The 25063-nt window shown below is 39.8% G+C and overlaps 1 protein-coding gene and 1 long non-coding RNA gene across 4 annotated transcripts in view; both read right to left on the bottom strand.

Annotated features, from left to right (window-relative positions):
* Nucleotides 1-966: 966 nt before the first annotated feature.
* LOC309376055 lies at nt 967-4127 on the bottom strand. Its single transcript, XR_014171053.1, has 2 exons — nt 3229-4127; nt 967-3163 (listed from the first exon to the last, which is right to left on the bottom strand). It is a non-coding gene; the product is annotated as an uncharacterized lncRNA (long non-coding RNA).
* Nucleotides 4128-8071: 3944 nt separating this feature from the next.
* MGAT5 (alpha-1,6-mannosylglycoprotein 6-beta-N-acetylglucosaminyltransferase) overlaps nt 8072-25063 on the bottom strand; it is a 112137-nt gene continuing 95145 nt past the window's right edge. For all 3 annotated transcript variants that reach the window (XM_081921737.1, XM_081921739.1, XM_081921738.1), the window contains exons 12-17: nt 20507-20656; nt 14721-14867; nt 12391-12507; nt 11552-11626; nt 10545-10702; nt 8072-9038 (exon numbers count right to left, since the gene is read on the bottom strand). In XM_081921737.1, coding sequence (XP_081777863.1) covers nt 8840-9038; nt 10545-10702; nt 11552-11626; nt 12391-12507; nt 14721-14867; nt 20507-20656 — 846 coding nt within the window. In that variant the 3' untranslated portion in view covers nt 8072-8839. The remainder of the gene's footprint in view (nt 9039-10544; nt 10703-11551; nt 11627-12390; nt 12508-14720; nt 14868-20506; nt 20657-25063) is intronic.

Below are 25063 nucleotides of genomic sequence, written 5' to 3'. Positions count from 1 at the left end.
GGTGTCTGATAGTGTTAACAATGAAGTTCATTCTCTTTGTGACACCTTACCACCTCAGAAATGAGGATTCTCATAAGAAATCAGGTCTATAATCTCCTCCAAAGAAACCTTGTTAAACACATTTGGCATCTGGTCCACTACAGCAACATATGGGGGTCAGTTGGTAGAAATGATGCAAATATTTTCTCCCACTCTAGGAGGGATCTGTTACAAAAAAGAGTCGTGGATTCCAAGCAATGAATTGGCCAGCTAGCTTTCTCTGCATAGAGGACTTTTCCTCCAGGAATTCTTTCGGTTCACAGACCAAAAGCTTAGGATCCCAGCTGTGTATGTGTGTTCGGCATGGTTAAATAAAGATCCCTTGGTGTACAGCACGGATTGCCAATATGGTACCAGTGGGCATACATGTGCCAATAGCGGTATTCCCAAAAGGCCACAGCATCTCCTCTCCCAGCCTTGAAAGAAGCATTGAATGTATAGCAAACGGAATAGTCGCACCATGCATTTAGTTAAAGCCCATAAGCAAATTTACCAATAGGCCCCAAGAGCTTGGTACAAAATGTACCAAGAGCTGGCAGCCCCCATGGTATTCATACTTGGGCACATATTTACGGCTTTTACTGTTTTTCTGACACCTTTGTTTCAGGCATACAGAACTTGTGCTGTGAAACCATCAACCAGACCTCACAGCATATGTGTAAGGCTGATTTCATGAATTTTATAGCAGGAGAATATCAGTTGCATTGGCAAGATAGTCTATTATGCAATGTAACTATCCCTCTGTTTTAAAAAAACCAAAAGCAGAAAAATGAAAGCAGAGAGGTTAAATTCTTGGAAGAGGGAAAAGTATGCTTTTGGCTTCCACTGTTTTAATAACTATCAGAGTCATTTATAAGAAAATTCTGATCTTAATTTTATTTTTTAGCACAGTGTGGTTGGATGGAAGAAAGGGTGAAAACAACGCAGTCACACAAGAAAAAGTTTATTGAAAAATAAAATTTTCCCTAGTTTGCCCTACAACAGTTGGTGGGGGTGGGGGGTGGGGGAAGGAAGCATTGTCAGCCATGAGAATACAGACATATTTACACCTTGGTTTTAAGTTTCCCATGTTGTTAATCTTCTAATTTTACAGTTACTTGCTGTGAAGCAACCTGCTTAAACAAAATATAACGGAACACAATTTAAGAAATAAAACCCCCGCACAAAATTTCAAGCATGTATTGTTTTAAAAAACATAATCAGTGCTTGTGAAACAGATTAAAATCCTTATTAAACCTTAACCTACTACTCCGCTGAACAGTACTCAGAACTGGGAAGCTAACACTTCTTATTACAAACAATATTTTGACTTTCAATGTTATATTTATAGAGATAGTCAGTGACTTGCTGTTGCACACTTCTGGAAAAACCCACTACTTACTTTTTTTTAGGGTTTCTCTTACTAGCCAAATGTTAATGTTGTGATCTTGACCCCTGGCTGTGGACTGCTTAGCTTATTTTAGTGAAGCAGGAGAGTGGTGAATATATGTACTACTCACTGCTTTCTGTTCTAAAAAATAGGACAAGTCCAAGTTGGGAGGTAAGCTTTGTTTTGTCAGACAAAAACAATGTCATTTGCTTAGAACCCAGGTTTCAGTAAACTATGCAAGCCTTCTGCATGGTTTGCCAGTACCTCTTAGTGGGGCGGGTGTTACTGATGCATTATGTAGGTGAAAGAATTTACATACACCTGGCAGACAGTCCTTGGAACTGGTAGGTTTCTTTCCTTTGAAAAGTCATATTGTAAACTATTTGCCCTGTGGCATTGGGTTCAAGGAAAAGTTTAATTAGAACTAGCAATTCAAAGTGTCCCATAAACACCTACTGTTATATACAGCATATGGCCAATTCTAAAATAAGAAGTCACTTTCATAATTGTAGTGGGGGGGGGGGTTACTTGATACAAACACACTCCAAATGGTGGATTATTAAGCAAAGCTGGTACCTTCATGTACACATCAATACAAAGGAAATTAATTCATTTATATAAATATAAAATGACAGGGCATAGTTAAGTAGCATCATTCAGTGTCCTGAATATATAGTACTCGGTAAGATATAATACTAAGATACATCCATCTTGTATATGCTATTTCTATAGCATAACACATATATATATACACACACTTTAACATTTGCAATATATTGACTGACCTTCCTACCTGCTCTGTTATATCGTCAATTTATGCACAATATGTTCAGTCTTTACTATGGGAATTTTACATCCAGAAGAGATTTAGAAAATTTTAGAATAAGAAGCAGCAAAACATTAGACTCAGTATATGAAGCTTAAGGTACTGGAAATCAAATCCAGGAGACTGGGGTAAATAGAAAGAAGCACATATAAGAGAGAGAGAGATCAATACTGGCCATTAGAACCCAATTGTTTACAGCAGATGGAATGTGGAAGTTGCTGCAGGTGTGAGTCTTATCTCTGTTCTCCTGTTGCATTAGTTTTCCATATGCAACTTGCTCAGCCACTGTGAGAACAGGATGCTGGACTAGATGGGCCATTGGCCTGATCCAGCAGGCTCTTATTTTATATGCTAGTCATGTATGCTGTGTGGTCTGATTCCTCATTTACATTCACTCCACAATAGCTGCTACCTATCCTAGCAAAACAAAGGACAACAGAGAATGCTCAATTGAAACTAGACAGTAATTTTAGTTGCTTTAAATTGATGCTTAACTGTGGTTGTTAAAATATCAGCACTTAAGCACAGTGAGAGTAGTTTGGGCATTGTATATGCCTGTTTACTTTGTAACCAGTACACTCCTGGTTTGGGAAGTGGTGTGCACATGATGTTTAGCTGCAATTCATATCTGCCTTGTTGTTTCATATAAAATGCTGCATTCTGATGTGCTTTTCCCTAAACCAGCTTTGCTCCAAAGTCAGAAAAAGAAAGCCCTAGCTGCACTGTAAGCCATGAGTAGGATTTTTTTTTTGTCCCAGCCGGAACTCAGTTCTGGCACCTCTCAGGTGGGTGCCATTGCCATGAGAGAACAAGGGAGGTGTTCAGGGTGAGTTCCAGCATCTTCTCCCTATAAAAATAGCGCTAGCCATGAGCAAAGCTTCTTAAATAGCCACTCTCTTGCTTTCCAGGTGCTGCTAGACTCCCAAATGCTATCAGCACTGACTGGCGACAGCAGTGGTCAGGTATAAGGGGACTGCCGTAAAAGCTGGAGGACCACCAGGTCCACAGCACTGTCTTAAGGCAACTTCTAGTTCAAGCACCTGAGTGACTATTTACTAAGTTTTCAGCAGAACAAGCCTAATTATTCTTGCAACATTATAAGCAGGAGGTTGTAATTTCAGTTATTTTGAATTAGTCTAGTTTCATGTGGAAGGAAGGTTAACGTGATACAAATTGGCATGGGTTGGAAGGATGCACCTGTTCCTGAATGGAAGAGAATGCAGAAAAGACCTTGAAAATGTCTCTTTCTGTGCACCTATGCTATTTTAATGTGATGGCACCAATAATTTAAGTTGGAATGGTACTTTATTAATTCTAAAGTTATTGATAAAAAAAAATTAAGCAAAAAGACAGTCTATAAAAATGGTGTATAGGGTTCCTTTAGTAAAGCAGAAACCACACCAATCATTTAAAACTGCTGAGAACCAATCAAAGTAAAATAATAGCTATAGCATCTTTGTATAACATATGGTTTCATATTAGGTGTATGGTAGTGGAACTGGGTTCAAAGAGACCTAATCATGCTGTTAACAGCAAAACACCCAGTTTGTTGGAAGATTCCCTCCCTTGAATAAGACTTTTTTAAAAAAATGTTCTTATTGTGGATGAAATGGACTTTTATCAAAGGGTGCAAGGGACCAGCTATAATTGCCTTCTCAACAATAACTCTCTTCACTTGTTGCACTAAATAAACAGGAATTACCTAGAATATGAATGGCCTCTACTTTGCCCAAAAGGCTGAAAGCAATGATCTAGTATTGTATGAAACCTATTGAGATTTATAATCTTCAGGCATAACCCATCACAATTACTAGTACTAACATCCATTGTGAATGCACAGTGATTTTGTAGCAGTCACGACACCCTTTTCAATTCAGAACCTGTATGAAGGCTATTCTTGCAACAAAAGTTATTGGGGGGGAAACGTAGTGAACTGTCCCTGAATTGCTCCCAAGTACTTTTTTTTAAACTAAGCAGCCTGTCAGACAACCAGTGGGCATCGTACCATCAAGGTATAAAATGCTGAATGATTAATTACAATGCTAAATACATTTTTACCCCCCGTTAAAAATGGAAGTTTCCATAGACTTTTCAGAGAAATTGATTTAGGGCCTACTTACACACTCTAAAAATTCTCCATATTGGACAGCTATATAACCAGAGCCACACTGACAAAATAACATGTGAGTGTTCAGTCATGTTGGTAGGCAAGGTTCTTCTCTGTGGCAATTTGTAAAAAGAAGGAAGCCCAGTGCTACTCAGATTGCAAGTGTCACCACTTTTAAATTTATCCTGTAGTATATCTGACTCTATTTTTAAGGAAGTGCATAGGTAGACCCATACAACACCAGTCTTTGTGCACTTGCTTGCTTGAGGAGGTTAGGCTGCTCCTTGTGACTTGGTGTTAGGCTTCTGATAATCCTTATTCTACAAGAGTGGTGTGAACGTTAGAAGCACATAACATGCCATGGTAGCTGTGTGAACTTGAGCTAGGGGACATGCACCCTCTGATGCTACAGGGATGAGCAATTACACCTCCTTTGAAGAAAAAGAGGAGGGGACTTTTCTCTCTAAACAACTTCTTGAGTGCTCATGTGGTCAACCTTACATACTACTAAATGTGAAGAACTTAACAGGAGCGCCTTCATACCTGCGAAAGTTTGTGCTAAGAACTTCAATAAAATAACCTATTTCTTCAAAAGATCATGCCAGTGAAGTACTAGTAATTTAAAGAAGAACATAATGAACAGCATTCTTTTGAGAGAGAGAAAAATCATGTACATACCAATTTACATTTCTATTTCTTTGATCTTGGATGTCAGCAATTTCCTGTTACTTGGAACATGAAAAGTACACTACCAAACCATTTAAGACCAGGCAGATGGACATTAGCTAACTATATTCTCTCCTCCTTCCTTTACTAAGATTTAGCATGGATAATGCATCATATATAAGCGCATTGTGTTTAGACACAAACATTCAAGTACAAATATCAATAGGTAGCATTCTCTTTGAGTTGTTGCAGCTTGTAGTACGTACTTTTGCTTTGTCTTTTCTCCAATATTAAAAAATACTCTTTATAAATCATACCAATATTTACAGAAAGTATATAAATCCTCAAATTAGTGTTCCATTATAATTGCTCAGGCAATGTTCACATCCCAAACACACAATTAATTTAAAATAAAAAATAAAATAAAAGGCACACATATTAGCAGAATGTGCTTCAACACTGCCATGCAGAAACCAACCCCCCCAACCACAACTGCTTCTATGAACCACAAGAGAGACAAATGATCAAAACTAGGTGAAATGTACTGAAAAGCATATTTATAGATGTGCAAATCAACTTGCATATATGAAATAAATGAGGTTTTTATTGGCATTTTTAAACAGTGTATTCAATCTTTACCTTTCAAAGGTAAGCTTTAATGTTAAAGTTCTTTAAAAATAAATTATGTAAATGCTTCTCTCAGGTTTTGGTGATCTCTCAGAACAAGATTTCTTTAAAAAAAAATACCAAGTTACAAACTTGTAAAATAAGGGAGAAAATTTTGATATATGAAGACATGATGCTTCTAGCATGATGTGTTCTTTCATTTATTTCAAGCCCACTACACCCAAAGCCAAAACCTGCCAAAATGATTTGCAATTCTATTTATCCCCTTAGATCTCCTAATAATCCTGAAGTGAAATACCACATTTCTGCATTTGAACCTTTAAAAAATGGTCCAGGTTTCAGTCAAGAAAGGTATTCCCCTCAAATAAATCTATAAGTTTATCTGGCTTTAATGAAAAACCACCTTAATCATCACCTGCCATCTGCTCTTTATGCTGGCAGAGGATTATGAAGGCATTTGTTTTCAATGTGTCATTCATTAAAGGTATCCATAGAAATAGGTTTGAAGAAAAACCTTATAGATATCCTGGATCATGGTACAAGTTTAATTTGCTTCCACTTTCGATGCTCAAAAAGTGTGAGGTCCACTGACCCTGTACTAACTACAACATGGTTAGATGAAATTCTTCTTTTGTACCATCTACCAAGTCTTCATAGTAAACACCATAATAAGGCAAATACACAAATTCATTTCTCTTCCACAATTACTGTTATTTTAAAAAACGCAGCTATGAAATAACTGGGTGAGCCTATCAAAGGTCTGATCCTATTCTCAGTGATATCATAAAACGCTTCAAGAAATAATGGGAGACCATGTCATATGCAGAGTAAACCCAATGACTTGAAGTTAGTCATAACTTAAGTCCATTCATTTCAGTGGCCTGCTCTGAATACGGCTTACTCAGATACCACCCTACAATAATGTTATCAATTATACCTTCTCAGTACACCACCACTCATTATAACCACATAGCATTTTTTTTTTTTTGGCCAACATACAGTATGTCTAAACTAGCAATTTACAGATATTACCCCCTGCTGAAAGACTATGTTATTCATTGCACCAACAAACTAACAAAACTCAAATCCTTCTCTTGGGGTTCGTTTGATGCTATGTATGAAAACAAAAACACATTAAAAATGTTGCAATAGAGGACAAAATCTATGTTATTGTTGAAAGAAAAATATCTAAGCAATTGATCAGATTTGTAAAATTGTATAACGACATTTAATATATATCTTTCCCTGGAGAAGAAATATTAGATTGGAACTGGCCCCGTTACTAAAGCCAAACTAATCCGAATGTGCTAAGATGCATTTAAAGCACATATATTCTCAAACATTTTTGCTGCAGCAGCAATTGGTAGTACTTTGTTTATTGCCAGGTCTAGTTTGATTACGGTCTGTCCTCATAAAGAACACATTAGAATAAAAAAGTCAATCACCAACAAGGGTATCAAAGTTGAAGAGTGATCATTTTTTAAAGGAAGGAAGGAGGGATGGGCTCCCATGTACTTACAAGTGTGGGGCAGAAACTGCTTGGTAACTTAACACACAAGGCTAGATTCCAAGTGTTAACTATTACAGAAGTCCAAGACATCACACAAAAGCCAGTCACAAGTTACTGGAATTTGGGCCAGCCACTGCTAATTTTTAATCCTATGCACATACAATTAAAAGTTGTTAGTCTTGTCAAACATTTCTGGAGCTATGCCCTGCTGATATGAAATAGTTCTTAAAAAAAGAAAGAAAGAAAGACTCTATCTCAACAATTTGAGAGAGGTGATTTCCCTTATGGTCTTTGGTATGTCAAAAGATACTTGAGTGCTTCCCACAATAAACAGTGAATGCCAAATAATGAATTAAGTTACATTACAAAAGAACAGAAAGGAGTGAATTATCCCACCAGTAGAAATAGTAAGTAATATTTAGGGTAGAGGGGAAAGAAGCAAATAACTGAAGTATCGTACTCTGATATAATATTGAAAATGGTCCAAGTTTTTTCTTGCCAACCTGTGGTAGCTTTTAGCTTCAAAGTGAGGAAGCATCCATTTTCTATCCAATGTCTTTCTATCCAATGCCTTCCACAAACAGTGCTTTTAAAGATGTCAGCTGTGCTGCAAAAGCAACCCCTTTTTCCTTTAAAAAAAAGAGAGGAAATGCTGATCTACAAACAAATCTAAGTTCAATTCTCTGGATTAATTTCAAATTGTAACACTACCAACCTGCTGCAGCACACCTACTTTTAATTAAGGACTTCAGGAAGAGGTCTCACTTGCTTATAGTCATTGTTTTGTTCATGTCTGTCCGTCCATCCTATAAAAGCTTGTAAAATCTCCCCAAGCTGTCAAAGACAGACCAGCACGATTTGACTGCCTCACTTCTGTTTTCAACTTTCAGTCACTGTTTCTCCACCTTATACCGAGGAAAATATTGCTCCAATGGCACCATTTTATTTTCAGTGATCTAACAGTATGTCTAGTCACCACCCTACAACAAAACTTCGTGGGAGTGGGAAAGAGGGGTACACTCATAATTCTAGACAAGACCATACATTTTAAATATTACGCTTATGTGGCTTAGAAGCCCCGATGAATGGCACAATCATAATCCATTATCAAACCAAAAGTATCTGCGACTCAGGAAGCCACCAGTTAATGGTGCTACTTGCTTAGCTATGTGGGGACACCACACGGCTGTGAATTTGCAGAATGTGTCAGATGAGATAAAAACCAAGAGTTATTCTGTCGCTGTGTTCCGTTGTAGTTCCATGTTCACCAGCCATTCAGGATTCAGAAGACCCCTATGAACAATGTACCCAGGATTGTGTTAGTCTTTCCTGTACTGACCAATCTCTTCCAGGTCTGTTTCTTTGTACTGGAAATAATATTCAGAAAAGTTGTTGATCATGAGGAGTTGTTGGTAAAAGAAACCCACACTCTTAATTTACCCTTACAAAATGCTGAACTTTGTTTTTTATCTCCTTAAGTAAATTAAGGAGATTTCTGTGTCACTGGAATTGCTTGCTTAGGAAAAAAAATATAAATCATTTGAGATTTTTTAAAATCGCTTTTCTGTTCCATCGTGGTACAGATTTTTCTCTTCAGCAATTGTTCTGCCTGCAGTAGCAAAGTGCAATAAATGGCAGCAGCTCTCACTAAGCCACTGGCTCTTTTGTCCCTTTATCAAGTCAAGTGAGCTGCTGCTATAGACAGTCTTTACAAAGTGCAACTTGTCCTTTAAGGTAGTCTCTGCAAGGGCAGATTCTTTTGTGGCTTGGATGAGATCCTGCACAGCTGAACAACAAGAGATCACCCTGGAAAACACAGTGTTTTCTCTTTTCATCAAAAGATGGAACCACAATATCATTTGCAGACTCAGCTGTATGACATTCAATGTTGTATCTGGAAAAGAAAAGGAAAAGTAAGACAACCTATATCACCTGCAATAATTCAGCAAGCAGCAGAAGCATCACTTCCAACTCGTGGTTCCAAAGGTAGGTAATGCAGAGATTCAGTTCATACATAAAACTGACATCTCAGCAATCGGGTCCCGTAAGCTGCCCAACTCACAACGTCAAAAATCACACCGATAATTTCAAAAGGGTGTTACAAGAAGGCAGAGCCTCACTTAGAAGAGATTGACACCATCCCAGAACACATGGTTACACAAACACCGATGAGCAGAAATACTGTAATCCAGAGTTCTCTTTGACATGAAGTTGCATAGAGTTCACAGTTAAAGTGGATAACTAGAATGTATGAGATCTGTACAATGCAGTTCTACTATAGGCCTATTCATTCATTATATCCCCCCTTCCATAAAAAGAAAAGTAGGGATGAGCCCACTGCCCCCCACCACTTCCCCAATCCATCCTCTGCAGCACACTGCTTGTTCTAGTCAAGTAGGCTCCCTGCACAGTTGGAAACCCTGGAAGTTCTAAATCATGTGGCAAGTCTGCTTCAGTACAGCATGTTTCCAACAAGCAGTGAACTGCAGAAACAGTGATGGAGTGTGCAGAAATCACTCCTTGTTTGCACTTCTCATGCAATGGTAATCATGTGGTGATGATGAGAATGAGTGATTGGGAATTATGTTGCCTGGGCACTGTGGCACACTCTGCTCTGGAAAGTAGTGACTGTCTTGTATAGGACATCCCTCAAGCCTATGGGCCAGCTTACACTTTTCAAATTCATCCAGCAAACCCACCTGTATATGCAGAAGTGTAGAGTAAAGCTAGAAGCTGGCAACTATTTTAATGATGATTGAACAAAAAGCAGTGGCAGATGCAGATGCACATTCACAAACATGATTCTAGTAATGCTACTATTATTCTTTAATTACAACACACACACACACAAAATGGAAATCTTCCACACTAATACCACAGCTGACTCACTTCATACAATAACTGTCCCATGTGACAAGTTTACTGGGGGCATATACCCCAACAAACCATGATTTAGCAGACCGTTCTCAGCAATCATAGATGTAAGCTAACATACATGTGTGATATCGTCACACGTGAGAACATACAGGGAGTTATGGGGTTTCTTTTCCGCCAATACCTGCATACACCAGTCTAGGGGAAAGTATTTGAAAGTAGATCTAAACATCAATTGTAACTTGTAGGTCAACGTAGGCAGAAGCCAGGGAATTGGTTACAATACAAAGGAAAGCTATGGTAAATTCTGTTTGGTTAGCAACATGCACGGCATCATTTGGTTCAGTTTTCTCTGTATTAAATTATGCTATGCAGGTGTATAGATGCATGAATGCATTACATTCAAAAGCCTCTGAAGTTTATCTCGTGCTGAGATTGAAACCGTGTTCCAGAGCAACATTCAAAATGTGCTGAAAATGTTTTCTTGCAACTTTTTTTTTCTTGTCCATGGAACTGCAGTACTTACTTCAAGAGGTCTTTGTCCTTGTTCAGGTGCTGGAAAAAGGATGGCTCACAGATGAGCTGATTTTCTTGACAAACCTGCTTACATGATTTCCCAGACCCAGCAATTTTAACCTGAAGGGCACTTAATGGGGGCCACATCACTTGCCCGTGGCAGAAATCCTGAAAAAAAGTACATTTCATAAGGCAAAAAGTGATTTCACTCAATACGCTGCTGTTATTCAAAGCTTCAATCTCCAGACGGTTCAGTCAAGACTGTAAGGTAACCAGCATGGATCTCAGGGCTGCCTAGATCTCTGCCAAGTGTATAATCTTGTTTCAGGCTCCTGTCTGAAACTTGAAAGTCACCACCACTCAGGGTAAACAATACACAGCTAGAAGAAGAAGAGGAGTTTGAATTTGATATCCCGCTTAATCACTACCCTAAGGTGTCTCAAAGCGGCTAACAAGCTCCTTTTCCCTTCCTCTCCCACAACAAACACTCTGTGAGGTGAGTGGGGCTGAAGACTTCAGAGAAGTGTGACTAGCCCAAGGTCACCCAGCAGCTGCATGTGGAGGAGTAGGGAATCAAACCCGGTTCACCAGATTACGAGTCCACTGCTCTTAACCACTACACCACACTGGCTAGATGGACCAATGTTCGGTTTAGTAGAAGGCAGCTTTTAATATGTTTTATGTCTAAAAATGTGAGACCCCCAAGGCAATAAACAGCCAACTAATAAAATATAAATATTAAAAGAGCATTTAAAATGGCTCAACAACAACAAAAAAGCATCACCAAGCAATCTATTAGAGGTGTGCACCGACCACAAGATTTGTTTTAGACGCTGATAGAGTGCTTCATAAAATTGTCCTCTACCAGTTAGTATACTGGTTAAGTGAAATTGGTTGCACAACTATGAGATTTAGTCTATTCCAGTTCTATTCAACAGAGAACAAGCATTGGTAATATAGTGGCTTACACAGGATCTCTGCTCACAAAGCAAGTATTTGTGGATATGGAGAGCATACCTGTTTCTCTATGAAAACATTCATTCTCTGGAGCATCCCCTCACATGTGAATTCAAAGGGTAGGTAAGGTTCAATCTGTTAAAATAAAATGTGCAGTTTAGTTCCTTGTTGTTGTTTTAAAAAATATTATCCAAGGCACCACTGTAACATATGTTTGTGCAGGTGCTCAGGTATTAGTTATGAAGTTGTTTAGTATGGCATCTGCCATTCTAAATATTGCTGCTACCATGAAATTAAACTATAAAAAATACTCAGCAACTTTCACACCTGTAGTATTTCCTAGCCCAGTTTCCCCTACCATTAAAGCTCTCAGCTACCAGAGAAATAATTTTGTGCTTTTTCGAGCTGTAATTTCCCCCCACACTGAGGCTTCTCATTTGCGCAGGATACATAGTAAAACAGCATCTGCTTTAACAAAGTAAATCTATACATATATTCAAATATGACAATCCAGCTATATTGGATGGGCACGGGTGGGGAGTTATCAGCTGAGTGCCCCCTCCCAGTTTCAAGCTCTGAACAGGATATAAATCTTCTATCTTTTGAAATAATGTCATTCATATTTTGCATATTGCATGGTATTTACAGTATGTAAGTTTTGCATATTAATGGATCTTATATAATGATCCATGTGAGTTTGCAACAAGCTGTAATTCATCTTAGCCAAAAAAACATAGAAAGTTTTATTTTTGTTGGATTATTTAAGGCTTTTAGTTTCATATTGAGCTCTTTCTGATAAACCTCACACTATCATATGTTTCTGTTCCATATTTATGCATGATTTACAAATGCAGTGGGTTTTTTAAAAAAAACAACCAACAACACACAAAACTGTTAACCTTTTGATTCAAAATTGCTTTCACTGCCTTCTCAACTTCAGAGAGGTCATTGATGTTTACAGTCCAAACATGAGGCTTCCCGATGTAAACTTCAGCATAGGGGTGTTGAGATGTTAACTGAAAGAAAAACGATCAAATGTCATCTTTCCGGGAATCGTGTTCATTTCAGTAGGCAAATTTCAATAAGATGCAAAATTTGTAGATAACATAACACTCCAGCCATTTAGGGGGCTCTTTATTCCTTTGTTTTCAAAGCTTTGCTCACGTCATCATAGTCACTAAAAAGGAATTATCTATCAAGATTTCTATAGAACCTAATCATTGAAATGTGGGGCAAGTAACGATATAAGCGTCAGGGACAGTGTAATGCACCTTGAAAAAGGGAAGCAGACAGTCTAGTGTATCTTGCAATAAAGTATCCTAACATTCTGATACTAAATTCTGACCTCTCTAGTATCTCTTGCCAAGCTAATTAGTATTTATATGAGAATTGTATGCTTAGTCATTTCCATTTGTGTCAAAGCTGGAAGACTCGATAAGATTACTTAATTTGTGAGTTGCCATCTGCAATGACACACTTTTTGTAGCTTGTTTACTTAAAGTTTTGAAAAACCTAATACAGCTTAAAAAAACAAATTCAGAGCACATGCTATGTAAGAAGAGGAGTTTGGATTTGATATCCCGCCTTTCACTCCCTTTAAGGAGTCTCAAAGCGGCTAACACTCTCCTTTCCCTTCCTCCCCCACAACAAACACTCTGTGAGGTGAGTGGGGCTGAGAGACTTCAAAGAAGTGTGACTAGCCCAAGGTCACCCAGCAGCTGCATGTGGAGGAGCGGAGACGCGAACCCAGGTCCCTAGATTACGAGACTACCGCTCTTAACCACTACACCACACTGGCTCTCCATCTCTTTTTTCGTATTTTACCTTCATGGTGTTCCGAAACATTCTGCACCCACTCTTTCTAAACCCCCTTTTATCTTGCTTCAAAATATTATAGGCAGCTGTTTACTTCTTAAGGAACTGTTCCCACCTGAATTGGCTTTCTCCTGCAGCCACTTCCTTGCCTGATATTATGCATTTGGCAGAGATGCATATGAGGTCATGTAAAGCACTGACATGCACATGTCCCAGCCCCTTGGTAGCCCATGAGTCTGTAGTCCACGAGTCACCTCCTGTACTTCTAGATAGCCTCATTCTTCTAAAAGCCTTCAGAATTAATGCTACAGAGTTATAGTGCTGGGCATTATGCCCAAAACACTCCACTGTTTGATGACTCTTAATGTTATCTAAAGGCTGGCAAGCAAGACCTTGCTTCCTGCCCAGTGAAGGCTAAAAGGCAGCTAACACATGTGTAGATAAATGAGGAGCCTTCAATCCTAATCTCCCTTGCTTTACTTTCTGAATGCCATATTTACAAAGCCAATTCTTGTTGTTGAGACATATTTTGAGGACAAATCCTTATCAGCTTATATTTGCTGCCTATACAGAGTGAAAGCACCTTGTAAACCAAATGCTTCTTTTACAAGAAAGAGGCCATTGCCACTCAAGCAGTTTATGAAAAGAATTGAAACCCCCCATGCTATGTTTATCCCTTTTATTAAGTTAATGGCCCCCTCTGACTGCCCTTTCTAGGAACTAAAACAGCCAAACAAATATTCTTTATATTGATTTAAATACAAATATCTTCATAGAATTTTATTTATACTCTTTTAATAGGCTATGTGCTGTCAGCATACAGGATTCAGGTGGTGATGACTGTAAAAAATTCTAAATATTGAGGAACAAGCTGTTATTTCCAAGTAACAAGAAGTATGCTCAGGAGTGAACACGTGAACGGTTGGGGGGGTGTAAGGACCTTGCCCCTAAAGTCTAGCAAAATAATTCAAGTAGTTTGTTTTTTGTTTTTTCCCCTTGCTGGAAATTGGACAGAGTTTAACTTCCTTGCATTTAATGTACATAAAGCTAAATAAATGTGCAAACCACCTCACAAAAAACAACAACACCTGTGGCCTGCTTAGAATTACACTCTAAGATTTTCATACATTGATTTTTGTTTTTAGCAACGAGGATTTCTTGTGTAAACTGAACCAATTGAAATAACTGAGTACTGATACTATTCTAGATACAAATGTATAAAAGTAATTGCAGGATATAGGCTCAGAAGGAAACAATCTCAGACCAAAAGTTTGCTATGGCAATAGCAATGAAATCCCATACTTTGGTGATGCTTGGAAATTTAAAAAAGGATGTGCTACATAAGCTACTGTTGACATGTCCAACCAGCAGTACACACAACAGAAAATTGTGAATATGGATGTTGATTGCTTACCTCTCGGAGTGTTGGCTTGCCTTTGAAGAAATCTGTGTTTTTGCTGCTTTTGGGTGGATTAAATTTCGGATTCAGAAATGCACATCCATTTGCAATGGCCTCTAGAGGGGCAGGTCCCTCATATGGAAAGCCAAGACCAACAAAGAGCTGTAAAATAGAAACACACATAACATTAGCTTTTACTTCATTTTCTCTGCTACATTTTATTTCTGTGTTAGGCATTATTCCCTTTCCTGGTTTTAAACTGTAAAATTAGGTTAGCTTACTTGTATTCTTTTATGTAATGTTGCATGGATCGATTCTTTTGTATTTATTATTGACACAAGTACAGGTGGTTTGGGGAGGCTGTCTGTGACGTAACAGGAGGGTCAGCCTAGACATCTAACTCACAAAGTAAGGCAGCTTCCTGCCCTATATCTGATGACTGCCAAAGGTGCTTGCTTTTGCAACATTCCACTCTCCTGAAAGAGCCATGAAAATATACTGCAAACCTGATAACCTTTCCATAACGGGAGAAAGTGAAAATGATGAAACCCTTTTCTATAATAAAACCTTCTCTAAATTAAAAACAAGTTTTATAAAGCACTCCCTACTACCAATATTTTTGTAGTGGGCGGGGGAGGGAAAGGAGGAAGGGAACATCGTATTTTTAGATTTCTTTACAGCCAAAAGTGCAGTGAAAAAAGGTGAAGCAAGGCACACTGTCTTTCCATTATTGGGAGAATGTATTTTGGCCCACTTTCTTGGTAACACATATCACCAAGTCCTAAGCTTTGACCGAAGTCCACTTCATCCACAACCACAATTCACAGACCTCAAGACATTCTAGGCCCATCACAGAGTAATAGAACCACCATTAGATCCTGACATAAGGAGGAAATATGTCTTTGGGGAGTTAGCAAATACTTTGCTTGAACTTGTGGCGCACAATGATTACTACACAAATGGCTTAAAATGTCTTGCATAGAATAGCTGAGCAGGGTAGCATTCTTGAATAAGCATATTCTTCAAACAGCACTAGACTTCCAAAGACCAACGGCAGGTGGCAGCAAAGTTTGCAGGAATGTGCACTTAGTCTACAACAGCGAGTCCAGCTCAAACTACTTGGAAAGCTGTGTGAAAAGGCTGTTCTTGGAAGTTGTTTAGCATAAGAGATGAAAGAAGGGAGTGTGAGTGGTCTGCAAAAAGTCACCTGAAAGAAAGTTGCGTAGAAGTACCTGGTCTTATAGACCATTTTGTCTAAGCCCAGCCTGATGCAGGAAACCAAGAGCTACATGGCTACTCCTCAGACATCTTAGGAGTGCTAGCCTGCCCCCTTGGTCTTCTCTCCTTTGGCTTAACCAGGATTCCCCAAACCTGGGTCTCCAGCTGTTTTTGGACTACCACTACCACTCCCATCATCCCTAGCTAGCAGTGGTCAGAGATTATGCGAATTGTAGTCCAAAAACAGCTAGAGACCCAAGTTTGGGAAACTCTGGACTAAACATTCCCATTTCTTTTAACCCAAAGAAGGCTAACCTGTATCCCTCCAGGTATTGTCGAACTCCCATGACCATCAGCCCTAGCCAGCATGGCCAATCATCAGAGATGATGACAGCAGCAGTCCAAAAACACCTGAAGAGGCACAGACTCCAATCCCTGACTTGACCTTACCTCATAAAACTTGTTTTTTTATACTGCTCACCATAATCATTGTTCTCGTCTAACCCACTCCACTCTGTTTGTATCTTTATTAAAGTGTAGCACTCAGAAATGGGACACTATACTCCAGTGGGGTCTGATTAGTGAATAAAATTGAACTTAATTACTTTACTTTCCATGTCCTGGAAACTATGACTCTATTGATGCAGTCCAAAGCCAAATTTTTCTTTTTTGCCGCTGCATCATGTTGCTGACTCATTTCAGCATGTGGCTGGCTACAATCCTGAGGTTCTGTTTGCAGGAACTACTGCCAAGTCAGGATCATCCGTCCTATACCTGTGCATTTGATTTCTCTCACACTGAAGAACTTTGCCTTAGTTTTTGCCGAACTTTGTTTGGTCAGCTTCAGCCCAGTTTTCCATCCTGTCAAGGTCAACTTGAATTTTATTTTAATCTTCTGAGAGGTTCTCCCTCCTAGTTTTGTGTTATTTGCAAATGTGATGGCTCATTCCACCCTTTTATATTTATAAAAAGTTGAAGCCACAGCCCTGCAGCACCTCACTTGAAACCTCATTCTAGTCTGATGAGGAACCACTAATGAGTACAATTTCACACCAGCTGTGAATCCACTGGCAGCAATGTCATTTAGCCTGCATTTAAACAGTTTGCTAACCAAGGTACAATGGGGGGACTTTGTCAAAGTCTCTGCTGAAATACCATGAGCATCCCACAACCCACTAAACTTGTAACTCAACAAAGATGATAAATTTATTCTGGCAGGATTATTAATTACAAATTTACACATGTTTCTACTAATACTGCATTATCATCAAGATGCTTTCAATCTGACTCTTTTATAATATATTTAAGCATCTTCCCTGGTAATGAAACTGGACTGACTGTTATGTAGTTTCCTTGATTCACCTTTCCCTAACATTTTGAAAATTGGGCAGTCCTGCCTCTTCTCACTTGTTCTCCAGGATTTCTCAAATGTTCTCAGAGTACACCAGTGAGTTCCTTTAGTACATGGGTAGGCAAACTAAGGCCCAGGGGCCAGATCCGGCCCAATCGCCTCCTAATTCCAGCCCACGGATGGTCTGGGAATCAGTGTGTTTTTACATGAATAGAATGTGTGCTTTTATTTAAAATGCATCTCTGGGTTATTTGTGGAGCATAGGAATTCGTTCATTATTATTTTTTCAAAATATCGTCTAGCCCCCCCACAAGGTCTGAGGGACAGTGAACTGGCCCCCTGCTGAAAAAGTTTGCTGACCCCCGCTTTAGTACTTTAGGGTGCAATTTGTCTGGCCCTCAATACTTGGAACTTGGCATCTTTGTTTCTATTGACTAATTCCTTATCTATCTGAACTGCAATCCTGACCTTCATTAATTATGCTAATTATGCAAGGTTGTACACTTCCTCTTTTGAGAGAAGATGAAGGCAAGATCGAAGATATGCAGTGCTGCCTTCTCTGTGTCACCCTTTAGCATTTCACCAGGCTTACTGAGAAGTCCATTGTACGTACCTGAAAAACCCTTTCTGTTGCTCTCAGCATCTCTAGCCAGCTTCAGCTCATTTGAGTTTTAGCTTTCCTGACACTGTCCCTACAAGTCTGGATTCCTCGTCTGCACATGTCCTTGGTTACCTGTCCTCCCTTTATAAATGACCTTTTTATTTTTAGCTCCTCACTATACTTTCACATTGCCTTTTGTATACCTCTCTCTCAATTTCTCTCTCTTAGCTGTGCCTCCCTTCTTCAGGACCTCTTGGCCACCTGAGGAATTTCCCTATCTAGTATTTCTCTAAGCTTATTAAAATCAGGGTTTTCCCCCTGAAATTCAACTCATTCGCTTTTGATGAATTTGAGAATTATTTGGCCACTTTCTCCAAAAGTTTCTGCTACTTAAATATCCTGACTTTCTCTTTCCTACTGGTTAAGATCAATCTATCTTACTCCTTCCCCCTCTCTTCTGAAAAAAGGAAGTCCTCACCAAGCCTGGCCACATGAATGGGTCTTTCCAGCCATCACACTTTCAGCAAATTGTCACATCTTAAAGTCTCCAGATGACTCTGGAACCCCATGTGATAGGGGGAAAATGTAATCATTTGAAGGTACCGTTGTTGGAACATGAGCTTCCATGCACAAATCTTGATTTGGACATCCTGCAATGACCCTTGCCATTGGAGAGGGGCACGTTTTAATCCCCAAAAGCTCATGGCAAAGGCTGCTGCTGATAATTATTAACTTGTAAGTCTTAAGTGGGCAGGATTCAGGCTCTTTTGAGATGAACAATACTGGATATTAAAGCAACAAATTTTTAGTATAGATTATGAATATACGCAGGTGGCGCTGTGGGTTAAAGCCTCAGTGCCTAGGACTTGCCGATCAAAAGGTCGGCGGTTCGAATCCCTGCGGCGGGGTGCGCTCCCGCTGCTCGGTCCCAGCGCCTGCCAACCTAGCAGTTCGAAAGCACCTCCGGGTGCAAGTAGATAAATAGGGACCGCTTACCAGCGGGAAGGTAAACGGCGTTTCCGTGTGCAGCTCTGGCTCGCCAGAGCAGTGATGTCACGCTGGCCACGTGACCCGGAAGTGTCTTCGGACAGCGCTGGCCCCTGGCCTCTTGAGTGAGATGGGCGCACAACCCCAGAGTCTGTCAAGACTGGCCCTTACGGGCAGGGGTACCTTTACCTTTACCTTTATGAATATACCTCTTCAAAAGAAAAATAGGGCAAAGTGCCATCTGGCTGCAAAATGTTATAACCCTTATTATAGAGTGCCTTTTGTGGAGAGGCTGACAGTGAAATACAGGAAAAGAAAACCTCCTAACAAAACCTACTGATGTATCAAACTGCATTATGAGTTCCCACTCTTTTTTTAAAAAGGAGATTTAATGGGCTCAACATTTACAGAGAACAACCTGATCTATTTCTGCATTCCCATGCAGCAAACAAAAAAGGTAGACAAGCCTGATAAGCAATTAAATTATATCTTTTAATTAGCAGCAGCAGAAACATGGTCGAACCATTAATTAAAGGACTTTAAAATGTCACCAACAATTCAGCAGTGGCTGAGTTTTAATTAGTTACAGAAAATGATACTGGATGGGTAGATAAGCATTCTTCACTTTTTACCTCGACGCTGTTGGAACATCTTTTCTGTTCTATATGCTGTCAACTTATTTAACAAAAGCTCCTTAGGGGAGAGTGTGCAGATCACATGTCTTGACAGCACAGGGGCTTCTGTTACCACTTAATAATAAATACAGCACCAACTGTCCTCCACTCATATTAAATAGCTGCTACCATCTGTGAAGTATAACTTGGAAGTAACGACACTACAAACTTCACCAATTGGATCAAAATTATAAACAGCACATACCACCATTTCAATAAGAAAGGAAATTATTTTACTGAGTGATGTTTTGCTTCACTTTAAATGAAAATCTTCTTTCAAAAAGATCCCATGCAAGCAAATCCTTTGGGCTTTTTTGAAAGAATATTTTCAGTATTTTTGTGGGGAATGTTCTTTGCTTTTTTGGCAGGAACACGCATGTATTTGGTGTTTAATACTTTTGAAATATTAAGATTTTTGTTGAATTTTTGTCGTTTTTACTGTCTGCATGCATTATTTTGTATTCACATTTATTTGTTCTTTGTGAGCTGCCTTGGGAACCTTTTCAGGCTGATAGGTAAATAAAAAGTAGCATAACAGAAATACAACATAATAGAATAAACAGCTATTTGTGTGTATTTGTGTGAGAGGGATTTTGCCTCAAGTTTGCTGAGCCAAATTCTGAAGTGAGTTTGCTTGGTAGGAGTGCTTCTGAAATCATCAAACTTGGTTCTCATGCATGCATGCAAAACTTCTAGAGGGTGGAGGGGCGGACATTTAACAGTGAAAGCTTTTAATTTTTCTAAACAAACTTAACACACATATGAAGCACCATCCCAATAAGAAATTGAAACCAATGAAATCTTTGGAACACTGGACATTGGCAAATGTTTAGAGCTGTTATGGTGCAATGAGAATAATGGGCCAAGCGCTTCATGGGGGAGGGGGAGTAAATGCATTTGAATGCACATGTATTTTAATCTTTTGGGGGTTTGCTTCTTCTTCTTCTTTTTTGCATACCAGCCAACTTACCTTTGTCCCTCTCAGCAGGAACTGCAAATCCCGGCCACTGAGGATGCCATGGTTTTTAACATAGCTGGGCATGTAGACAGTACTTGTCCCATGGACAGTTCCATGAACTTCTGTATAGGTATGAATGACATCCAAATAAGCTTTCTTATCCTAGTAAGGAAACATAAGCCAACCAAAACTGAGTCTTCACATAATGCAGAGGCCTATCTATCTAATTACCCACCACCACTACACAATACAATATCTCCTGCTGCTCCAAGACTCCCCTGATCCTACGGAGCAGAATTTCAAGGGGCAAAGGGGCTGTAGCAGTGGTCAGATCAGCAAAAAAATGCTGCAGTACCCCATCAGTACTCCCACCATTGGAACTAGTTAAAATCTAAGCTCTTATTTCACCAAGGAGACTGGTTATGCTACGTTTTGGGCCCCACACATCTGAGTCACACAAAATAATTACTGATCCTCTCCAAAATTTAACTCCACCAAAGCAATGACAAACCTAGACAGCATCTTAAAAAGCAGAGACATCACCTTGCCAACAAAGGTCCGTATAGTAAAAGCCATGGTTTTCCCAGTAGTGATGTATGGAAGTGAGAGCTGGACCATAAAGAAGGCTGATCGCCGAAGAATTGATGCTTTTGAATTATGGTGCTGGAGAACACTCTTGAGAGTCCCATGGACTGCAAGAAGAACAAACCTATCCATTCTTAAGGAAATCAGCCCTGAGTGCTCACTGGAAGGACAGATTGTGAAGCTGAGGCTCCAATACTTTGGCCACCTCATGAGAAGAGAAGACTCCCTGGAAAAGACCCTGATGTTGGGAAAGATTGAGGGCACAAGGAGAAGGGGACGACAGAGGGCAATATGGCTGGACAGTGTTCTCGAAGCTACCAACATGAGTTTGACCAAACTGCGGGAGGCAGTGGAAGACAGGAGTGCCTGGCGTGCTCTGGTCCATGGGTCACGAAGTGTCGGACACGACTAAGCGACTAAACAACAACATGCAAGTGCTTTGAAGAAAAAAAAAAATCCCTCTCATATTCCCTAGTCCACAGCAGCTTAATGGTAGAGTCATGCTGCTCTTTACATACATGGTGGCATTTAAAAATTCTTCTCTAGAGTGAGCTACAAAGTCTTTTGGTTTCCCCCCATATACTAGGACTTGAAGCAATGTGGAAAACTAGGTGCTTTGTTTAGAAGAAAGTTGTTTCATTAAAAAACCCTTTGACCTGCTTTCCTCTTCTCTAGAACTCATTCAAAGATGGATTGTGAAGTGCTCAGTATAGAATAACTCTTGAAACATATTGCATGAATGAGACTTCTCAACTGTGTAAATCAGCAACCTCAAAGTCTGGTTTCTAGTTGAGAAGTAAATGTACCCTTTGTCTCCAGTGGGATCAGAAAGCACAAGCTTGTGTTTTGCATCCCTCAGTTCCATCACATGCAACAGCAACACACTATTCCCTGTTTGTTGGTTAAAAGCCATGCACAGATGCTCATTGAAAGGTTACAGGAGACTAAGAAGAATCTTCCTGCCTTGAGCCCTGTAAAATCCAAGCATCTTCACATATATTTGAATTATCAATTTAAGAACACAAAACACACTAGCTATTACATCTTCTAATGAAGAGTAAATATATTGTAAGAAGTTTTATTTAATTAAAATTTATTTCAAAATTTCAATACCACACTTCATTCTTTTGGTGTTTTCATGATGGCGTATGATCAGTGATCTTAACAGGGCAATAGGACAATAAATAAAATCCAGAAAGTGGCCCATCCAGAAAAAAGCCCATTAAAATGATTTGCTTCCAAAATGGTCCCTCCTGCATGGCAACACTGGTGCCCTGCCAGGCAAGCCTCTTTGCGGGGGGAGTTGCCGGTCCACCACTGGAAAATCCCTCTCTATTGCTGTTGAAGATCACACATCCAGTAAAGGAGGAGATGATTATTTGGTCTTCCCTTTGGTCTTAAAAAATTGCCCCCCTTTTTGGACTACAACTCCAATGAGTTTTTGATCCCAAGATTTCAGCAGTCTTCAGACCCCTTCCTTGAACATGCTTCCACTTAGCTTTCCTTGGAGCTCAGATCTCTTTCCCTTGCTCACTTCCTACTATAGTACACACAGCCAGTTCCTGGGCTTATCCGTAAATTCCAAACCCTGTCTTCATGAAAACCCAAGCCAGAAAAAAAAGAATTAAACAGCTTGGCTTAATTTTTCTGATTTCATTAAACTCAATCAGGTTGGAGTTTTTGTTTTTTTTAATACAAATTCTTCCTTAAAGAGAAGTATGCCTAATTAACTTGTTTTGTATGGTTGTTAGTTTTAAAAATTGTATTGTGTTCTTGATGTAACCCATGTTTATGGTGAAGGGCGGGTAGGAAATTATAATAATGGTGCTGATGACGACAACAACAATTCTAGCATCTACAAACTCTCACACATTATTTAAATGACTGTGGTCTTTGAAATAGAGCTTGAATCAAGATCAGTATGGGCTGCTCAGACAGATGCTAAAGTGAGATTAAAGCTCTTGGTTGTTCCTTTGATCAAGCAAGATGCATTCCCAAGTGATGGGTACTATGAAAACACCTTCAACACACACACCCCACTCCCACTACTCCTTCAAATCTCTGTGCTTTGAAGGAAAAACGTGGAGGGGGGCATTTGGGATCAACCAACAGGCAGTAGGAGCATGCCTTGCTTGATGCTATCAACACACCCCTCTCACATTTCTCCTTCAAAACTCTGCAGAGACTTGAAGGAGAAACTCAAGGGTGTGTGTGTGTGTGTGTGTGTGTGTGTGAGAGAGAGAGAGAGAGAGAGAGAAAGCCCTTTGTAAACATCCCCATTGGTGGATGTTTACAAAAGGGCTATTTGAAAGCCCCACAGTATGCTTTGAAGTCCAATCAACGATGGAGTGTGTGTGTCTTCAAAAGGAAGAATCTCTCAACATCACTATGATAGCAGCTATCAACTTCAGTCCATGGTGGGATATGTGTGTAAGAGATAAATATCTAGCCAGAAAAGACTGCCCACCCCTGCTCCATAGGAATGTTCATATTCTAATCCAAAGTGTTTTAGAGCACGATGTGGTTACTGTGAATATAATAGTAAATCATGTCATATTTTCTTTTGTACAGTATTATAAATTTTAATTTCTTAATCCATTTAGAATTTACAATACTTTTTTAATTTCAAGGATCAGCTCACACACCAAGTGAATTATCTGAGATTTAGTTCTTTTTCAGTGTTCAAAGGGCAGGAGGAAGGGATGGTGGGAACAGAAGAAACGTTTTAAGGAAAGGTTGCTTAGAAACAGAATGGACTTGTTAAATCTTTTGACACAGATTAGGATAGGCAGGGCTAGTACTTGTTTGCGACTGGAATAGAGAGACAAGATACATAAAATGGGTCAAACTAAGGCCACATATTTATTAACTTAACTTCTGCACTGCAAATGAAACAGTGAAATCAGCTAATTTCCATTGACGGCCTTGGTCCTGTATATCTGAAGAAGCGTCTCCACCCCCATTGTTCAGCCCGGACACTGAGATCCAGCGCCGCGGGCCTTCTGGCGGTTCCCTCACTGCGAGGTTACAGGGAAGCAGGCAGAGGGCCTTCTCTGTAGTGGCATCTGCCCTGTGGAACACCCTCCCATCAGATGTCAAGGAAATAAGCAATTATCCTACTTTTAAAAGACACCTGAAGGCAGCCCTGTTTAGGGAAGTTTTTAATATTTAATGCTGTATTTAATGCTGTAGGGAAGTTTTTAATATTTAATGCTGTTTCTAACGTTCGATTGGGAGCCGCCCAGAGTGGCTGGGGAAACCCAGCCAGATGAGTGGGGTATACGTAATAAATTATTATTGTTATGACTGCCTTGGATGCACCAAGTCCTGTCCTCAGCAAGGGTAACGACCAGGCATAGCTCCATTGCCTAGGTCTTAGCTTCCAGCGAATAGGGATGCCTTCCTGACCCTGTCTCATGCCAGGGCCTTACAACTCTAGGCACATGAGGTCTCCAGGCTAAGGACCCCACAACTCAGAACATCGGGCCTCCAAAATGCTCAATGAGGCCAAAGGGGGCATGGCACAAACCCCACAGCCATGCCCCCAATAGAGATGTTTATGTGACCTCTACATGCATGTCCATGCATCTTATATCTTCCTGGCCAGGTGCAAATGACACTCCAGGGGTGCGGTGCTGCACAGCCAGAGGGAACTTCATTTGCCAAGGCTTTTTAGAGAAAAGCTAGGCTCCCAACACTAAACTTTACCACAGAGCCGCAAAAGAGTGGTTCTTATTCCTCGGGCAGAACCAGCAGCTGCTTTCTTCTTGACAGCTACGATAAACTTGCCATTTACAGAAGGCACTTCTGTTGATCATTGAATACACAACTGTTATTACTTTATGCCAATTATTTCCCACCTACAACCCTCCTCCGTATGAAAGACCTTTCACATCAGAGAATGGGATGACAAAGCCTGATGCGTTTCTCCCTCTTAAAGCAACATTAAACTGGAAAATATAATCGTGTGTGGAGGGGCGTACA

This window comes from Podarcis melisellensis, assembly GCF_964234715.1.
Source record: "Podarcis melisellensis genome assembly, chromosome: 1".
NCBI lineage: Eukaryota > Metazoa > Chordata > Lepidosauria > Squamata > Lacertidae > Podarcis > Podarcis melisellensis.
The sequence above is the reverse complement of the archived record's forward strand: the minus strand, read 5'-3'. Positions and strand labels throughout refer to the sequence as shown.